Consider the following 19,666-nt stretch of genomic DNA (forward strand, 5'->3'; position numbering starts at 1 on the left):
AGGCAGTTACCAGCTTCAAACCCCATATTCACCAATAACTGCTATCTCCCTATCTGTTAGAATAGGTAAAGCTAAGTGCCACTTCTTTTGCCCATATTCCATTCCAAACCATACATTTTGTCTATACTTTTTTTTTTGTTAATGGTGGCACTATCAACTCAGATACCTTAGGCTCAAAATTTGGGAGTTGATGAATTTTAGAGCCAGGTTTACAAAACTGACTTTCCCCAGACACTTATTATATGGATGAGCAAATTTACAGAAACCTCTGAGGACTGATTTTGTAACTTATAACACTGGGAACCATATCTATATCACTGGGTTGTTTTCAACAAGAGGGTTTGGTCAGAGGGAAAAGATATCAGAAACGGGAAAAAGAGAGGCATCAGAGATAATACTCCCTCAGTTCCTCTGTCTGGCTATGATCTGGTCTAACATCCCATGTCTTCTCTCCCATATTCTGTGTCTCCCATGCTGACTTCTTACTCTCCTATGTTGTTCTGCCAGATCTAATGCTGGAATGAAAAAAATAAACAACAGTTATTTCCAACTCCTACATGCCAACACATCCCAAACTCCAAGAAACCCATGTTCTGTCCAACTGAGAATAAATGGAGAATTTTCCAGACGTAACATAACAAAAAGTCATGTTTTAAGTGGGTATGGATGATAGTTAAAGTTTCCCTTAACTAATCCTCTCCTCAGGCTTCTGTTCAAGATTAAAGGCACACACATGCTACGAAACTCATGATCACTTCCTATTAGTGATCAGTCAGCTAGCAGGGTGCTTTCGTTTCACACCATGGCACCCAAATCTAGTCACAACTGCTCACTGACTAGAATATTTAAAATCTTGGTCTTAGATTCCTTCCCACAGAGGTTTCCTAGATACCTATTTTATAATTTCCTATATCCTTTTTATCAAATTCAGTAAGTTCTGTTGCATTTTTGATGTTCTTACAATCCATAGTGGGGCACTTGTTAATACGTTGAGATCTAACTATAACTGTTCATTAGAAGAAGGATTTGAGCACGGAAAGCTGGACCACTGGTACCTCTGTGACCTGCCAGTCTTTTTACTCCCTCCACAATCCTTCCAGCCTCATCCCACAGTGAGGTTCTGAGTGGCCTTAGGACCACTGATGCTAAAAAATGAAGTACTGCAGATTTTAACTGCCGTGTTCCAACAAATCATCAGTGTACCTATATTCTCTTAACTGCCTTTGGCTAATCCATTGTTTTAATGGTTGAAGTTTTTTCAAGGACTTCTGATTATGTATTTCCTATCTCCGCAGTGGGAAGTCCTTTTTTGCGTTTACTTCTTTAAGAGGAAAATATTTTTCTCTTGGAATTCCTAGTTCTTAAAAGTGGTGACGAATATGCAACTCTTGGCCAAAGCAACCACAGATATTATTTCAGAAAAATCCTCAAGCATCCCCATTTTGCAGAAAGGAAAACTGAGACTGAAATTCTAAAATTCCCTAGGGCATCCTCAGTGTCAGCCTCCTCTGTCTGTCCTTATCTCTGGTCATGAGTCCAGATCTTAGTATGAGCCACTAGAAGCACAATGATAGAGACACAATGTCCAAAGGAAAGAATCTTGGCAAAGTCTTCTTTCTTGTGCTCTGATCTCTTTTGATTTACATCTATATTTTCCTCCCTATAAGTTTCTTCTAAAATATAGGTTTCAATATATTCCATCTTCAGAAGGAGGGTCATGTGGATTCTAAATGAATGGTATGCAGATTAGAATGAATATTATACCACTGAAAAACATAATTTTTGAGATGCCTTCCTATGACTTCAATATTTTTTCCAGCAAAAAACAAACAAACAAGCACTGTTTCCTCCCCGCATACACATGGAGACTAGTAAGCATCTGCACCTCCAGTTCCAGGGATCCTACCATTATCTTCCAGCCTCTTCAAACACTGCATATACACAGTACACAGACAAACATACAAGTAGGCAAACTGCCCATATACACAAAATAAAAATAAATATTTAAAAATTAAAACATGGAATTTTACCCTTCTTTTAAAGAGCCAATATTTACAATATTTACAACTATGTAAATAAAAATTATGTGCATTGTCAAGGAAAAAATAAAGAAAGAAATTAAAGTCTTCCTTGAATTCAATGAAAATAAAGACACATCATACCCAAACCTATGGGACACTATGAAAGCAGTGCTAAGAGGAAAGTTCATAGCACTAAGTGCCCACATAAAGAAAATGGAGAAAGCACACATTAGAGACTTAACAGCACAGCTGAAAGCTCTAGAAAAAAAAGAAGCAGAATCACCCAGGAGGAGTAGAAGACTGGAAATAATGAGGGTTGAAATCAACAAAATAGAAACACAGAAAACAATCCAAAGAATCAATGAAACAAAAAGCTGGTTCTTGGAGAAAATCAACAAGATTGACAAACCCCTATCCAAGCTAATCAAATGGCAGAGATAGAACATGCAAATTAACAAGATCAGAAATGAAAAGGAAGATATAACCACAGATGCAGAGGAAATTCAGAGAATCATTAGATCTTACTACAAAAGCCTGTATGCCACAAAATTGGAAAATGTGAAAGAAATGGACACTTTTTAAGATAAGTACCATATACCAAAATTAAATCAAGACCAGGTGAACAGTTTAAATAGACCTGTAAGTTGTGAAGAATTAGAAACCGTCATCACAAACCTCCCTACCAAAAAAAGCCCAGGACCAGATGGTTTCAATGCAGAATTCTACCAGAACTTCCAAGAAGAGCTAATACCTATACTCCTTAATGTGTTTCACAAAATAGAAACAGAAGAGTCATTGCCAAATTCCTTTTATGAAGCTACAGTCACCCTGATACCAAAACCACACAAAGACTTAACCAAGAAAGAGAATTACAGACCAATCTCACTCATGAACATCGATGCAAAATTTTCAATAAAATACTGGCAAACCAAATCCAAGAACACATCCAAAAATTATACATTATAATCAAATAGGCTTCATCCCAGAAAGGCAGGGCTGGCTCAACATACGAAAATCTATCCATGTAATCCATCATATAAATAAACTGAAGGAAAAAAACCATATGATCATTTCTTTAGATGATGAAAAAGCATTTGACAAAATTCAACACCCCTTTTTGATAAAGGTCTTGGAGAGACTAGGGATACAAGGTTCATTCCTAAATATAATAAAAGCAATATACAGCAAGCTGACAGCTAACATTAATTTAAATGGAGAGAAACTCAAAGCCATCCCATTAAAATCAGGAACAAGCAAGGCTGTCCACTTTCTCCATACCTTCTTAATTTTTTTAATAGCAGAATATCCAGAGTGGTTTTGAGATATTGTAGATAAATATAATTGTCATTTGATACATGAGCATCCTATAAGCAATCAAATTATAATATTAGAACAATAAAAGCATGGTGTGTAATTACTCTTCCACTAAGAAAAGTGAGCCAAATGATGTCTGGTACTACTAGTTACATTATTATATTAATCAAAAAACTCTAGAGAATAGCTTGAAAAGAAACCCACATGATAGTAGTTCCAGTGTCATGTAGAACATAAGCCCAGAATTGCTTTTAATAGTAATACAAATGTTATGACGCCCTATACAAATAGGAAGTAATTTAAATCCCATAGAAAAATTAAATGCAATCCTATCTTCAGATGAATGAGTTTATCAGTCACAAGGTCCAGGCATAAACAGAATCACTGGTGAAGATAACAGACTGGATCTATCCAGTCTACAAACTGAAGTAAAGTAGGATGTGAAACATAAGACCAATGCATGTGCTCTGGTACTGACCTCATGCACAGGTCAAAGCGGCTAGAGCATAATGTATTCCTTGGTGCACAGGACCTTAAATTAGTACAGATTGGCAGGCTTGACTTCTGATGGTATGATCTCTCCTTTTGCCATTTAGCTGAAGGTTTGCTATCTTTCTGGTGACCTCTACTCTCTCGTCACCCTTTGCCATTGACCTTGATGACCTGGGGCTGGAGGAGTCAAAGAGGAATCTATAATGTTTCAGTGGATCCATCTACAATTACAGATGCATATCCCTCCCCAATTTTCTTCTGGAGGAGTAAAACTAGGGCAGATTAACGCATCAGCTTGCTTATTTCCTTCTGCAATAGAACTAGGGAGGTTGGAATTTGAGTCTATTGCTAGAAATAATCCTACAACCTAAGCAAAATCTGAAATGATATTTAAGAGTTTATGAATTAACCATAATAGATGAATCTAAACAACCAGTTTGTTGGGCTGAGGAAAAAAAGTATTAATAGACTGGTGAATATCTGGACCATGAACCCCTTCTATATCCTTAGATGAACCATCAATAAAATAAGCATCTATCTGTGGACATTCAAAGGTTGGATAATTTTTGGAATCCACAAATTTAGTTCATATCAGAAAATCCCATATCTTGTCAGCTATATAATAATAATTTTCTATCCTTCCATAGTATCAGTAGATAAAGTTTGAAAATCCAAAGAGTTCTGAATGCTCTTTAAAAACTGATATTGAGCCTATAATTTGTGATCCTAGAGAAGCTAAATAAGAAGGTGAACCCAAAGAAAAACATAGGCATCCTCCTGAATATTAAGCTTCATCAGGCAATGAAAGGAGACTGAGACAGAGACCCACCGGACTGAAATCTCAAGGTCCAAATCAGGAGCAGATGGAGAGAGAGCACAAGAGCAAGGAACTCAGGACCGCGAGGGGTGCACTCACACACTGAGACAATGGGGATGTTCTATTGGGAACTCACCAAGGCCAGCTGGCCCAGGCCTGAAAAAGCATGGGATAAAACCGGCCTCGCTGAACATAGTGGACAATGAGGGCTGCTGAGAACTCAAGAACAATGGCTATGGGTTTTTGATCCTACTGCACGTGCTGGCTTTGTGGGAGCCTAGGCAGTTTGGATGCTCACCTTACTAGACCTGGATGGAGGTGGGTGGTCCTTGGACTTCCCACAGGGCAGGGAACACTGATTGCTCTTTGGGCTGACGAGGGAGGGGGACTTGATTGGGGGAGGGGGACAGAAATGGGAGGCGGTGGCAGGGAGGAGGCAAAAATCTTTAATAAATAATTAATAAAAAAATAAAAAAAACCCTGAGTTAATATAATACAGCAAGGATCAAATCTATGTACTTGTTGACATTTGGTTCTTCCCTGAATTACTAATTGAGCAAGAAGAGTAAGGTAAACAGTATTTTTTCCCTTGTGGTATGTATAAATACACTCATTCCCAATTTTTATCATCCTGTAATACCTGTAGGAGACAATTTAGTCAGGAAAATAAGTAAGTTAAAAATAAGTAAAGGAAAATAAAGAAGTGGAGGATCCACATAATATGCAAATGGCTCTTTTAGTCTGGATTCAAATAACTACAGGTCTCTTCTTGCCCTTGAGATAATATGCAAGACTGTCCAATGCCGTCTCTCCTCCTAGAGCTTTAAATAGATTGGCTAGTGCATGTTAGGCAAATATTCTGATTTTGCTGAAATTGCACTGGAAATAACCTAGCACAAATCATGAGGCCAGGGAGGAATTGGGAAATAAATTCCTTTTCCCTGCTGTACCCTAGCTTGCATAGGTTGTAAAGTTGGTATTTTCACAGGCTCTCCAACGTCCTCATCAGGAACTACAGGGAATTTAAGATTAAATTGATTATCAAACTCCTCATGCCAGAATTCAGGGTCATCCTCAAGTAATAGAGGACACATAGGGACCTGAGGGAGTTGTCAATGGCATATATGGTACTGTTATTACTTTTCATTTTGCTTACATAGGGAAAAACTCTTTCTTTGCCCCTTTTATCAACTTTAAGGTTTGATCATGTGGTTTATATTCATTTAAGAAATTAATTATCTCTTCTTCATGATTACTATCTTCCTTATCAAAGTATTTTGATAAAAGTCTGAATTAATGTCCAAATGATTCAAAATTGAACTCAGATCTTTCCCTCCTTGTTTATATGCCTTTTTGAATTTTCTTTTGGACTCTGTCCCATATGTATTCACCTAAAGTTCCCTTTTCTGCAAACCAGGGATTATACTTGTGTTCCTTTTTTCTTTAAGAAATGATGAACAAACTCAACACAAGGCAAAGCCTTCCCTGGTTTCTGCCCCATGATACTCACTTGCTTCCTCTGGTGAGGGTTCCCACTCCCTTATCTCATAGCCGACTTCAGGTCTCTGATTCCTGAGGCTACTTGCTTACCACACTAACTGGGGAGAGTGAGGCCTAGAAGTGAGGTGCAATAAAGGCCTGTGCAATGGCCAGCATCAGACCATTTATACTCTGACTGTAGAAGAGAATCAGATGAGTACAAGTTTAATCACAAGGAGGAGCCACACATAGCAAAACCATGTTTTCCCAAAGAGGCATATGAATAACAAAAGCTGAAGTGAACTCACTCCTGTGCACTACACCTGGGAGGAGAAAGAAAACACATTTCAAGGACAATTCTGTGTTTTAAAGAAACTGAGGTCCCAAGACTCTTTTCTTGTTTTCTTGGAGGTGTCTCACAAGGTCTCAGAATTCCCCTTGCAGGCACTCCATTCTTGGACTATGAACTGACAATAAACAATGGGGGAAGAGAAGAAGTGCTTTGCATAAAGCTAGTCAGAATAAATTTGGTATTAAATATTGTAATTTTGCAAAGAGATGATGCATGGCTAAGGAATAACATGCATTAACTGCCCATAATGACTGCTAAAAATTCCTATGACATTAAATTAAGTTAGTTTAACCTTAAATTAAGAAACAAGAATGTGCACAGAATAAGAATATGCTTTGTCTAATCATTCATGCTTAATTTATTGAGCAGTATAACAAAGAGGCATATGAATAACAACAGCGGATATGAACTCACTCCTGTGCACTACACCTGAGAGGAGAAAGAAAACACATTGACGGCACATTTGGCACATGGCCACAATGCTCATCAAAACTGTACTACGGCAGTTCTCTTGGCCAGGGGGAATAATGCTAAGCTCTTCCCAAGCTTTCTACTGAATATCATTTAAAGCAAGATCCAGACACAGTTTAAAAAGACCAACACAAAATCCCCTAGCTATCTAAATATTTAGCTATGACTCTGTTTTTACTAAGAGATTCATATTTGATCACTGATCCAGTGATAGGCTAAATGAATTATAAAATATATTAAAATTCTGTTTCAAGGGATATTTTGAAAGATTTACTTTATTATTTATTTTGTGTTTGTGTGTGCATGTGTGCACATAAGCTTGTGGTTGCCCACAGAAGCCAGAGGGAATGTCAGAATCCCTGGAACTGGAATTACAGGTGATTGTGAACTGTCTGAGATGGGTGCTGAGAACAGCACTCTAGTCCTCAAAAGACCAGCAAGTGCTCTTGATTGCCGAGCTAGCTCTCCAATTGCTTTGAGATGATGTGGGATTTCCCTCTGCATGCTGTGAATACCATTAATAAATAACGAACTGCTTTAGCCTATAGCAGAGCAGGGTGGGGTGGAGCAGAGCTAGGTAGAGAAGACTGGATGAATGCTGGGAGAAAGAAGGGCAGAGTCAGAGAGAAACCATGTAGCCCCGCCAGAGCCAGATAGAACTTTAGCTGGTAAGCCACAGCAATGTGACGATACACAGATTACTACAAATGGGTTAAACTGATATGTAAGAGTTAGTCAATAAGAAGTCAGAGCTAATGGGTCAAGCAGTGATCTAAATAATATGGTTTCTATGTGGTAATTTTGGTTCTGGGAGGCCAAGACAAACAAGAAGCCCCTGCAACAATGAGAGGTATTTTTAAAGTGCTAATTAAAAACAGGATTTGACAGTATTTATAAAAATGTAAGTATGTTAAGTATGTAAAACTATTCAGTAAATAATATAGTGAGGTGAATCCAAAATGCTAATAGCATCTTTTTGAGTTGATAAATTTCCAAACAAATATCTTCATTGTTCTCTATTTTCAAGCATAAATATTGACTTTCTATTAAAAACCCAACCTAATCATCAATATTTTAATTTTTTGTTAGTGTATGTTTGTGTGTATGTGTGAGTGTATGCCACATATGTACAAGGGTCTGAGGAGGCTAGAAGTAGGCACCACATCCTCTGGAGCTGGAGTTATAGACAGTTGTGAGCCATCGTGTATGGATGCTAGGAAGGAACTGAACTTGAATCTTCTGGAAGAGCAAATAGAGTTTTTAAAATGTAGAGGCATTTCTCCAGACCTACACAGATTTCTTATTTATTTATTTCATCATGAATTGTTATTATCTATTAGAACTGTAAACTTGAAACTAGATACCTAGAGATTTCTGGAAATGCCAAAGTAGGCTTATGAGTCTATCACTGTGGAAAATACATAGGTAGCACGCAATAGTCAGTCAATGAATGAGGTATGGCATCGAATAACAAGTCGATATGGGCAAGTCTATTCCTGAAATCTCAGCTGAGTAACATGATGCATAGGAAATCATCTAATTGGTTATGAAATATTAATTTCTACCCGATTGTTGTAGCAGGACTGCAGCAGTGAAGTCCCAGGGAAAACCCAGGTGTTCCTCATTAGTTAGTTTCTTGGCTCTACATTAAGCAAAAGTTTTCAAAACATATACCCAGACAGTGAAGTGCCAGAGAAAAGTGGCTGCTTTGAATAGTCTGACTCCTTATATGACAGCACTCTATGGTTTTTTTCTTTTTTTCTCTTTAAAATCCTTTATTTTCATAAGGGCAAGTCAAAATAATATGTATTTTGATGCTACGAAAATATATTAGTATAACATTAACTGCCTCATTGAAAAGGTAACATTTTGGTTGCCCCAAGACAATAGAACCAAATAGAATGTAGGTAAATTTGATTTGTCTTTCTCAAGGTATAATTTAGTGACTGGGCAGGCTTGTGTATGAAGCTATATAAGTGTTCTATCTTTTTATTAAGATTTTTTAATACAATATTTTCTCATTTTACATAGCTATCCCTGTTCCCACTCCCTCCCCTCCTCCCACATCCCCTTCTCTCAACCTCACCCCCCACTTGCCAGAAAGGGCAAGGCTTCCCATGGGCAGCCAACAAAGTCTGACACTTTACTTCAAGGCAAGACCAAGCCCCTCCTCCCTGTATCTAGGCAAATAAATATTTCAAACAATGTTTTGATCAATTTCCTCTCTTCTAAAACAATCCATTTGGATCATAATCACTATATGAACAGCAGCTGTTACATTATAACATGATAAATTTCTCAAAATCATGTTCATTTTGAGCTGTGTGACTTGTTTCTCATCCAGTATTGTGCAATTTCTTAAGTGTGTTGGCTGTGGCACACGTCCATGTGTTTGTGCACACAGCCACCTCTTTTGCATAGGACGTCTTGCAATAAATTTTTACCAACTCATTAAACTCTAGCTCATACTTCTCATCTTCACCATTCAGCTTTTGTGACAACTCAGACACAGTTATTCTATTATATTCCTTTCCACTCTTGATTGGTATGTGAGTTTTCTAGAAAAATTAGTGTCTTAAAACGAATATTTATTATTTCCATAGCTTTTGTTGGTCAAGAATCTGGCATGGTTCAGTGAGGTCTGTCATGATCGTTGACATGAATGGGCCAGGGTTGCAGTCAGGCATCTAGACCAACTTGTCAGTCAGCTTGTGCTGTGTGATGGCAAAAGGCTTTAGGTCCTTATCACATGAACCTCCCCCATGTGTGGCCTAATGTGCCCTCCCAACATGATAACTGGCATCTACTTTAGCATGAACAAACAATGTGTGAAGAGAAAAACGCACTGCTTACAAGCCAATTGCTCTTTTGGCTCAAGTCTTGGCCACCATTCATTGGAAGTTAGTCACTAACATGTGTTCACATGTAAGCGAGGAATTCAGTTCCACATCTCAGAAGGGGATAGAAAGCACTGTGGGCACATTCAAAAGTGTTAGCATGGCTCTAATTGCATCATTTTACTGTAATTATTTATTGCTTACATGTCTACATTTTAGCTGCATTTCTGGATATTCTGAACATATTTATTCTATGCTTTGAGACACTGAAAGGCTGTGTGCAGTGACTAAGTCAAGTTGTACAAGAATTACAATTATGCCGTTTTCTTCTGGGACAAGGTCCTCTGTATCCCAGACTGACCTTAAAATTGTCAAGTAGCCAAGAACAAGTTGGAACTTCTGATGCTCCTGTTTCTATCTCCTGAGCACTGGAATTACAAATGCCACCACTCCCATTTTTAACGCAATGCTGGGGATCAAGCCCAGGGCTTCATACATACTAGACAAACACTATCAGCTGAAGATATTCCTAGTTTCACATACTTTGTGTTCTTTTATCTCACACTGTGGGGTATATCACTGACTTTAGTTGTTAATCACATCTGAATCTTCTTTGGCTTCCTCATCCTTAAAGTGAGGACTGTAATAATCAACCCTGTTGTTGGGATTGAGGAAAATAAAGACGAGAGCAAACTATAAGTCACAGAACTATGCAGCAGTCAGTACCAAGCCAACCAGCATACAGGGCTACAGGGGAGATTAAATTCATTCCGGAATTTACTGCCCACAGAATTCAGTGCACACAGCCTTTCAGTGTTTTAAAGCATAGAATAAATATGTTCAGAGTACCCAGAAATGCAGCTAAAAGGTAGACATGTAAGCAATAAATAATTACAGTAAAATGATGCAATTACAGCCATGCTGGCACTTTTGAATGTGCCCACCAGCCACTAGGAAACACCCTTTTATCTTTTCTCTTCTCTGGCTCAGAATGACTCCTAATCTCATGCCTTACATACACATGTATTCAATAAGCATTTTCTACTTTTAACGCTGACGGTTGTTTCCATTTTCCTTTATTCCACGTAAAAAGGGGCCTTGTTTAGGTATAAGTATTTTACAAACCAGAAAGAGATTAAGAAGTACACTGTGAAGAATGGCTGAGAACATAGGTTATTGGATAGGATAGATGTGAACTGAATCCCAGTTCTGCTACCCAGATCACAAACTCTGTGATTCCTTGTAGCTTTGTTTGCCTTGACTGTTATATGGGGATAACAACTTTACTTATTAAGGAGATAATAAATATGTGAAAAGAATCGAGAATGACACCTATCAGCACCAAGCACACTGGGAATGTGTATTAGTCTTCATCAGTAACTATGGTTATTTTCAAATTGTTGTATCACTAATCAGGGCAAGGTGTACAGTCTATGAACAAGCACAGTCCCATGCTTGTGAGTCCCATCTGGTAAACCAGGATGACTTGAATCCAGGAATGCCTAGTCACCTGGGTTTGCTTTGCCTACCTGGGTGGCAGTCTACTGAAAATAAGCCGTCTGGCTGGAGCTGTTTCTGTTTGCTTTTTAGCTGAGCCCAGAGGCATGCAGGGCCACAAGCATGTTTCAGAAATTTGGAAAATAAACAATGAAATGTTTCATGCTTGCCACACATGTCTTTTTCCTCCCATGACTTAGTTTGGCTGGTTCTCAGCCATAAAAAGTTTACAATAAGAAAGAAAAGAAAGAACAGGTTTGACAGCTTAAAACTTAACCCCATTCCCTAAAATTTTCCAGCCGGAGGCTATGATATGAACAAATGTACTAACCAATATAAAACTTTTCATAATGACTCTGCTCATCAAAGTTTAAACAGCTGCTCAAATTGGTGAAAGTGTTCCCACCCAGGCAGAAGGTGTTACACATCATCAGACCACAAATGCATCGGCCTGGCATGTCCAGGGATGGATCTGACTGGGGAGATGAAGAAAGGACACACACACAGAGAGACATGCAGAAAAGCTGGAATCAGGTAGATAAGGCTCTCTGATGGAGGAAATGAAACATCTTGGAAGCTCCCTATGCTATATAGGGTTGAACAGGGAGATGGGGTTTTTGCATATAGATGAACAAGGAGGTGGACTATTCCACACAGATAAACAAGGAGAAAGGGTTTAGGGCAAAAAGCTGGAGCAAGAACACAGGTTTAGCTAATCCTAGTAGGAGCAGTCTCTGTAAGGAAGCAGGTCATAAAAATCTAAGAGAGGACAGATATGGTGGACATTTTCTGCATATACTATCAACACCCTCTCATGGATCAGAGAAAGGCTTTGTCAACCCCCTGAGAATCACCAGCTAGGGAAGGGATTTTGTCACTTCCCTGGGTCTAAGTCAAGGGACCCTAACATGGCCATGCTAAACAAAGACACACTCAGGACTTCACTACTCAGGGCTTCCTCCACTCCCCATAACTGGAAGTAGAAAAGCCTTGCTTCCTAGTGAGAAAGGAGACAGAGAAAGAAATGGACTACAAAGAGGCCCGAGGGAGCCTGTGTATGACGAAAACAGTCTCGACCATGGTTGTAGTAATGATTACTGCATATGTTTTCAGAGTTCATTCAACGACCCATTTAAATTGATAATTTATTCCTTACATAAAGAGGCTCCAGCTGTCCCAGCTAGGAAATGCCCATGGCCTCCTGGGAGTTGCCAGAGCAACTGAGATATACACAATCTCTGGCTCCCCAAACCTCCTCTGCCTAACACCTCAGCCTTAGACCCTGACACGCCATTGCTGCTACAGAAGATTCCTATATTACACTCCCACTGCCTCCCCGAGGTTCAGATTCTGCTGTCTACCTCAGAAAGCTGCTAAGACAACCCAGTGAAGACTATATTGTAAGGTACCTGATGACTCTTTGTTGGGATACAGGCTCTTAACTATTCTCCTGTGACCAATTTCCCAAAAGGACAAGGAGACAGACTTGCTCTTTTATCAACACTTAAATTCAGTTTCTTTATGGCTAACTGGCTCACTGTGGTGGTGAGATCTTGCTTTTGTCATGACCCCATGAATAATGACGCCCAGGTTCTAGGCTCTGAGAAGCACAGAAAGGGTCCTAACCTTTAAGGGCCTTTACTGGAGCGCAGAAGTGTGACATCCAGACCTGTGCAGAAATCTCACTTCTCCATCACCAGGCATAACTGCTAACCTTTTCCTTCACCTCACCGTCACAGGAATACACATCTGAAATTATGAATAATTCTAAATAATAAGCTGCATTTTCAGAGTTATAGTTGTTACTAATAAAGACTTATATCAGAATGTCTACAAAATATTTTGCATATTTTGTATCATATTAAGTATATGTAAATTCTGTGAGTGCCTATGATGTGCCCAACACATGCAAGCTCTCTGGTAGACACGTCTCATCTGCTTCTCACACTAATTCTGGTAGTGGCACATATCTTTATAAAGATCAGTGACAGGCCAGTTGCTTTGGAGATAAGTTCTCTAAAGTCCAGGAACAAATAGCCCATTACGTAACATTTGGCTAGTGTAGATATGCTTCTAAAATCATTTGAAACATACATGAAATTTGTAATCCTCACTTTGAACTGTGGATCAAAGCTTGGTTTGAATTTGTATTTCTCTGAGCTTGGTCCTTTCACAGACTTTGTAGCTCTGTGCAGACCTAGACAAGAAGTTTCTATCTAGGTTAGTTTCCTTGATTCGTAATGAAGAAACTAGATTCTACATTATTGTACTTTGAAATGATTCTTAAAATATTCATAAAATTAACACAGTCTCAATTGTTGGGATGATTTCTAGCTCTAAAGGGAATACACACAACTTTCTCTTCCGTTCAGATTGACTTTCCATGTTGTGGGTCTTATTCTGCCCTTGAGTTTGTCTTCCATTCTTTAGTGTGGTGAACAATTAATGGGGAAAGTATATGAAGCTTCAGGCTTTAATGAGTCTATAAGGGCCATCCTAACAGATTCATGTTCTCTCCCAACTGTTCTAAAAATGGCCACCGGACCAGAACGTCCTCTACCAGAAGTCCTCCCGTGTCACTCACTTGCTCTGGATACTTGCTCCCAGTGATCTCTGCTACAGTGTTGAAGGAATCAGCATCTGGGTAGGTCTTTGCTCCCATCTCCAGATGAACAACAATTTTGTTCCCACGAGAAGCCATTCGTGACATCATTTCTGCATCTTCCACTGTGATACAGGCTGTCGGGATCTTGGGCACACCATCTTGATATTCCTGAACACCTGTGTGAGGACTTGAGAAAATGTACCACCAGATTACCTCAAGGGTGAAAACTTATCCAAAGCACTTATATATTGACCCAGACTTTTACTGATGTGTGGATTTGCTTTTTATATGAATATAACTTTTAGTTTTGATAAAACTGCACAAACCTAAGTTTAATAATTATGTCATTTAAAAGATTACATTTTTGTAGTTTGGACAATCGTAATGTGGCAAACTGGCATAATCTCTTCAGGATAGTGACAATGCTGTCATAACCAAGAATAACTGTAGTAAGGAGGTTGCTTGCTTGTTCCCAGCTGTCCAAACCCAAAATAATCACTCAGAAACTATATTATTTAAATTACTGCTTGACCAACCACTTAGGCGTATTGCTAGCTAGCTCTTACATCTATTATTAACCCATTTCCATTATTTTATATTTTACTGCAAGGTTAGTGGCCTATTGGCAAGGTCCAGCTAACAGCTGGCATCTTTTCCCTCTGGTGGCTACACGGCACATGGTGTCTTTCTGACTCTGCCATCTTTCTCCCAGCATTCAGTTTAGTTTTTCCTGCCTACCACTATTCTGCCCTGCCAGGCCCAAGACAGCTTCTTTATTAACCAATGGTATTCACAGCATGAAGAGGGGAATCCCACATAAAATAACCAAGAAATGAACTCACATAAGGAGGGCGAGGGAGCCTCTGAAACCCATCAAGGTTATAGACAAGGTCCACATGTGTGGCAAGAAACCAGGTCAGATTCTCTCAGCTCTAGAGTTACTAACACTGGGCCTCCCCTCTATCCATTGAAACACAAAACACAGAATATTCAACCCTGTGATGATGCAGAAAATTGCATAGAAAAAAAACAGTAAAACAACCAAGAAATTTTGTAATGCTATTAAGAAATGCTGATTATTTTGTTAGAAGAAAAGGAAATCTATTACATGTATGGCACTAATGGAAACAGTTATTTGTGATGGTTAATCTATATATTAATGTCTGCATGATGAGGAACCCAGAACTTGTTGATCTGTCTAATCTACCTAGCATACACCTAATAATTACTTTTTTCTGTCTCCTGCAGTTCTAGGATAACAGGAAGGCAGGCTACATTTACCCAGCTTAAGTCTAAAGAGTCTTTTTTGTTTCTTATTTTTTTCCATTGTTCCTTTGATCTGGTCCTCATACTCTCATGGCAAGCATTTTGACCCAAGAGACATCCTCAGTCTCTATGAAAATAAAATGTAGTTAGTTTACAAATGTGCGTGAATGCTAGTGAGTATCGAGTCTCTTTGGGGTATTAATTAAAATGTTCTAGACTCAGTGAGTGTTGCACAACTCTGTGAACATATCAAAATGACATCACTGAGCAAGTTGGAGGCAGATTTCATAACTTTAGGATTATATGCAAGAAAAAAATTTATTTATAAAAATCAAGCTGCAATTTCCAGATTTTAAAGAAGAAAATCTTAGTATTTTCTCATTTGGAAAATTGTGTTTCTGTATACCTAATTTATGAGATTTATGATAGCATACACAAAATATAAAATGAACATATTTAAAAAATGAAACTTGAAAGCTGCCACCAGGTCTTTAAATCTCATTAAATTTCTTGTGCATCTTACAAAAGTTTCATCATTTGAAGACACCTGAATTTTTTCCATATATCTACATAAAACGCATACCATGTTTAAGCAAGTAAGTTTGAAATCTCCCCCTTGATTGCCACACATAGGTCTAACGTCTTTAAAGCTAATCACTGCTGACTGGTTCTTTCTAAAGGCACCAGGTTCTTTATACCGCTGAGGTCTTTGAATGTGCAAGGCTCACAGCAGACCCAGAGAGCAGTTGCGTGGTGCTAATGTCACATGCTGTGGAAAGCAGGTGACAAGAGGGTGGTTATTTGTCGCCAGGAGAAACAGCCCGAGTTTTGTAGGAGCAAATAACACATTGGCTAAGTACATACAGGGTACTTAGAGCTTGGGACTGTTTCTGAAGAAAGGATCTGGTCATGAGAATGGCACGCAGATTAAGCTTTTGAAGCTGCAGGCTCTTGTGTCTGAACTTCTGAAAACGTCTTTATTAGAGATGTTTTAAAAGAAATACTTTCTCTGTTTAGTAGAATGTCTTGTTTGTCTTAAAAAGTAATTTGAAAGTAACTCTCTTGGAATAATTACAATTGGCTTTATTGTATTTTTTTTCTTTTAGATCTAACATCTTAAAAGTAAATTCATCTCAGACTTTTAAACTGTCACTAACCGTAGTAAAAGTAAATTCATTTAAGACTTTTTTTTTTCATTTAAGACTTTTATACTGTCATTAACTACACAAAAGCACAAAAGTTTCTACCATATAATTTCACAAAGGGAAAAACCAAAACAGTCTCTCTCCCCATGAGTTAAGAACAAAAGACCTGCCCAGGAGAGAAGCACGGTATGGGTGGGAGCCACCTTTTATTTCCAACTTCTGCAATTCAGTTGAAAGGGTATAAAAGAGGCAGAACAAAGTCAGATTCCTAAATGTATTCCACAGGGAAAAGGAGCTGCATGGGGGTGTGTTCCCAACAGACATGATCAGTATTTTAATCTCTACAGACCCCAGTGAGGAAACACTTTACAAGCAGAGGTTCAGAGACGAGTGTCTTCCCAAACAGAGCAAGGCACCCAACAAGACCAGAGTGTGAAAAGAAGGAAGATGGTCAGAATGCTTAGAGGAATAAGCAACCCTGTGTTTTAATAGCCATAGCACAGAGAAACAACTTGTGGCTTCTTTCTCTAAAATTCAAAAATGTACAGGAGATACAAGGACAGCATGAAGTATCTTCCTGTGAAACAATTTCAGAAATTTTTTAAATACCTAAAATTTTACACTTAACATCTTGGCATTTAAAAAGTCTGACATAAATATTAATTATGTTATGTAATTTGCAATTCAAACTCAATATCACAAAACATATGTTTTCTATTTGATTTTTTCTTATACAGTTTTTGTTTATGTATACTTGTTTCATCACATTAATTTGGTTACCCTCTCATTTTTATTCTAATATAACATATCTATATCAGTATTAATCAAAATGAAGACTTAGAAGAATAAATTATTGATGTATATGGTTTATTTAACAATGATGATGCAAGTGATAAAGACATGAGACACCAAAATAATTTGACAGGTGTCAACTATAACTTTAGCCAAAGAAATGTCCTATGGGATAAACTACCTACTGTTGTCTGTGTCAACTCTAAAAGAAAAACCCTGTAACTAATTAATTAAGCTAATTAATTAGAGTGAAAGGTATCTAAATATCAGTTAAATGGGTGTATTGATGCAGGCCTATAATCCCAGGGAGGAGACTTTGGAGTCAGGTGAAGTCCTATTTGTGTTACATAGCAAGACCATAGGTAGGTCACTGATCAATGGTAGATGATAGGCAGATGATAGATAAACAGATAGATGGATGACAGTAGATGTGCTGGTGATGGACAGACAGACAAACAGAAAACAGTTCATTCAGACCACTATCTTTCATTAGGTTGCTACAGCCTAAATTTCCATTATACATTATCATTAGCTCATGCCTTCTTACCAGAACAGAATTGACCTTACTACTCATAGCATGTGATAGTTCTTGGCTAACATCAAGTGAGGACATTTGAAAAGTTTAACATTCTTTATTCTTTAAAATTTAAATAAAAACAGAATAGAACTGGGGAGATAACTCAGTAGGTAAAGCTCTAACTACCCAAACATGAAGACCTAATTCCAATCTCCAGAACCCATAAAAAGCCTGACATAGTCTCCAGCAGAGAACAGCCTGGCTAATTTGGCTTGCATAGAGGTGGGTAATGAAGAGAGTATCTTCCAAACAAGATAGAAACAGAGGACCAACTCTGACATGCACATGCAAGGTTTGGCATATATGCACCCACACTCCCACAGGGGACTGTACATACACACAAACATTTCCCAGCAAGAGAAAGTCAGAGACTTGAGGAACATAGATATGAGAGAAAGTATCAATTGCTTTCAATGCATAACCCACTAGATATGAACCTAAGAAAGCTTACTGGGTGGAGAGAGAAGACACATGATTAAGTCAGGGCCTATTTCCCTACTGGAGGATTTGCATGTACACTAGTCTCTCACAGGCACTGAGAAATAACAGAATTGGGAAGCCTGCTCCGCTGAACATTTCCTAAGTCCCACTGGCCATGGAAAGTTTTTTCACACACACACTTCTTCCATCTCATAAAGAACTGGGTTTTGTGAAATACCTATTCATCCTTTTGTAAGAAAGACTAAGACAGGAGTATAGCTCACAGTATCCCAGCTATTAACACTTTCTAGATGGAGTATTTCCCATCTACCCTATGTAGAGACTTCTCCACTCGCTCTCCCTGCCAGAAAGGAAGATACAAAGCTGTGCTGTAGAAAATCTGAAGTGTGGCCACGGTTTTGTTCTTTGTGCTCAGCACCTGTCACTCCCGACAAGTCCCACTCAGCTCAAAGAGGCTTCTTAGCCTACTGAAGGTGCCTTTTTCCCCGCAGTATTGACCCCCAAGGCATCCTGCTCCTTCCAGACAATAATAGCTGGACATTTTGTTTCAGGTTCAATTAGATGGCTCTTCCTATAAACCTTCTGCAATCACCTGGGTAGCATTGGAGACGCCCATCCTCAACTGCCCTTTCTGTGTTGTTCTGTAAACAAGTGCTTTACCATCACATGCTAGAATGTGCTTCTAAAAAAGTCAAGTCCACGTATAACTCTTCCTTCTATAAAGCAAGGATTTATAAGATTAACCATATTTCAAGATTTTATAGATGTTGCTTGATGATATCTTTGTGTTCAACGAATGTATTCATGCTAAATGTATTTGATAATAAAAATATCAAAAAAACATTCCTTAGAAAAATGACAGTATTTGACAATATTTTAAAATAAAAAATCATCAAAACACATTACTAATAAATATGTAGTCCAGATAAAAGTTAATTTAAAGACCCTATAAAATGTACAAAAAGGATAAAATAAACTATAGAACAAACATTAATGTAACCAAGATCTTTAAAAAGTAAAATGCATGCAAGGATGTAAACTTAGAAAAATAAAATGTTGGGTCTAGAAAGTGGCTTAGTTGCTAAAATGTTGTGGCAGAGGTGGACAAATAGCACATTCCTACCCAAATATCAAGGCAAAAGTTCAGAGAAGGAGCTCTGTCCTTCTGTAGTTGTTTGAGTAAGAGAGGCCCCCATAGGCTTATACAATTGAATGCTTGGTCACCAGGGATTGGGACTGTTTGAAAGCATTACAAGGAATAGGAGGTATGGCCTTGTTAGAAGAAGTATGTCAACGACTTTGAGGTTTCAAAAGTCCACATCAGGCCCAGTCTCCCTCTCTCTGCCTGAGAATCAGGATGAGGCTCTCAGGTGTTGCTGCAGCATCTGCCTGCAAGGCGCCATGCTCTCTGCCATGATAATAATGGACTAAGCCTCTGAAACGCTAAGTAAGCCTCTAATTAAATGTCTTCCTTTATAAGAGCTGCCTTGGTCATGGTGTCTCTTCACTGCAACAGAACAGTGACTGAGACAATTCTTTCTGTACCTTGTTGTTTCCTTT

At 38.4% G+C, this 19,666-nt stretch overlaps 1 protein-coding gene across 2 annotated transcripts in view; it reads right to left on the minus strand.

The window, feature by feature from the left end:
- The window catches only part of Cpq (carboxypeptidase Q), a 363,530-nt gene that overhangs the window by 210,259 nt on the left and 133,605 nt on the right, over positions 1-19,666 (minus strand). For both annotated transcript variants that reach the window (XM_013354109.2, XM_026789766.1), the window contains one exon: positions 13,865-14,072. In XM_013354109.2, coding sequence (XP_013209563.1) covers positions 13,865-14,072 — 208 coding nt within the window. The remainder of the gene's footprint in view (positions 1-13,864; positions 14,073-19,666) is intronic.

Source organism: Microtus ochrogaster, unplaced genomic scaffold (assembly GCF_000317375.1).
Source record: "Microtus ochrogaster isolate Prairie Vole_2 unplaced genomic scaffold, MicOch1.0 UNK29, whole genome shotgun sequence".
Lineage (NCBI taxonomy): Eukaryota > Metazoa > Chordata > Mammalia > Rodentia > Cricetidae > Microtus > Microtus ochrogaster.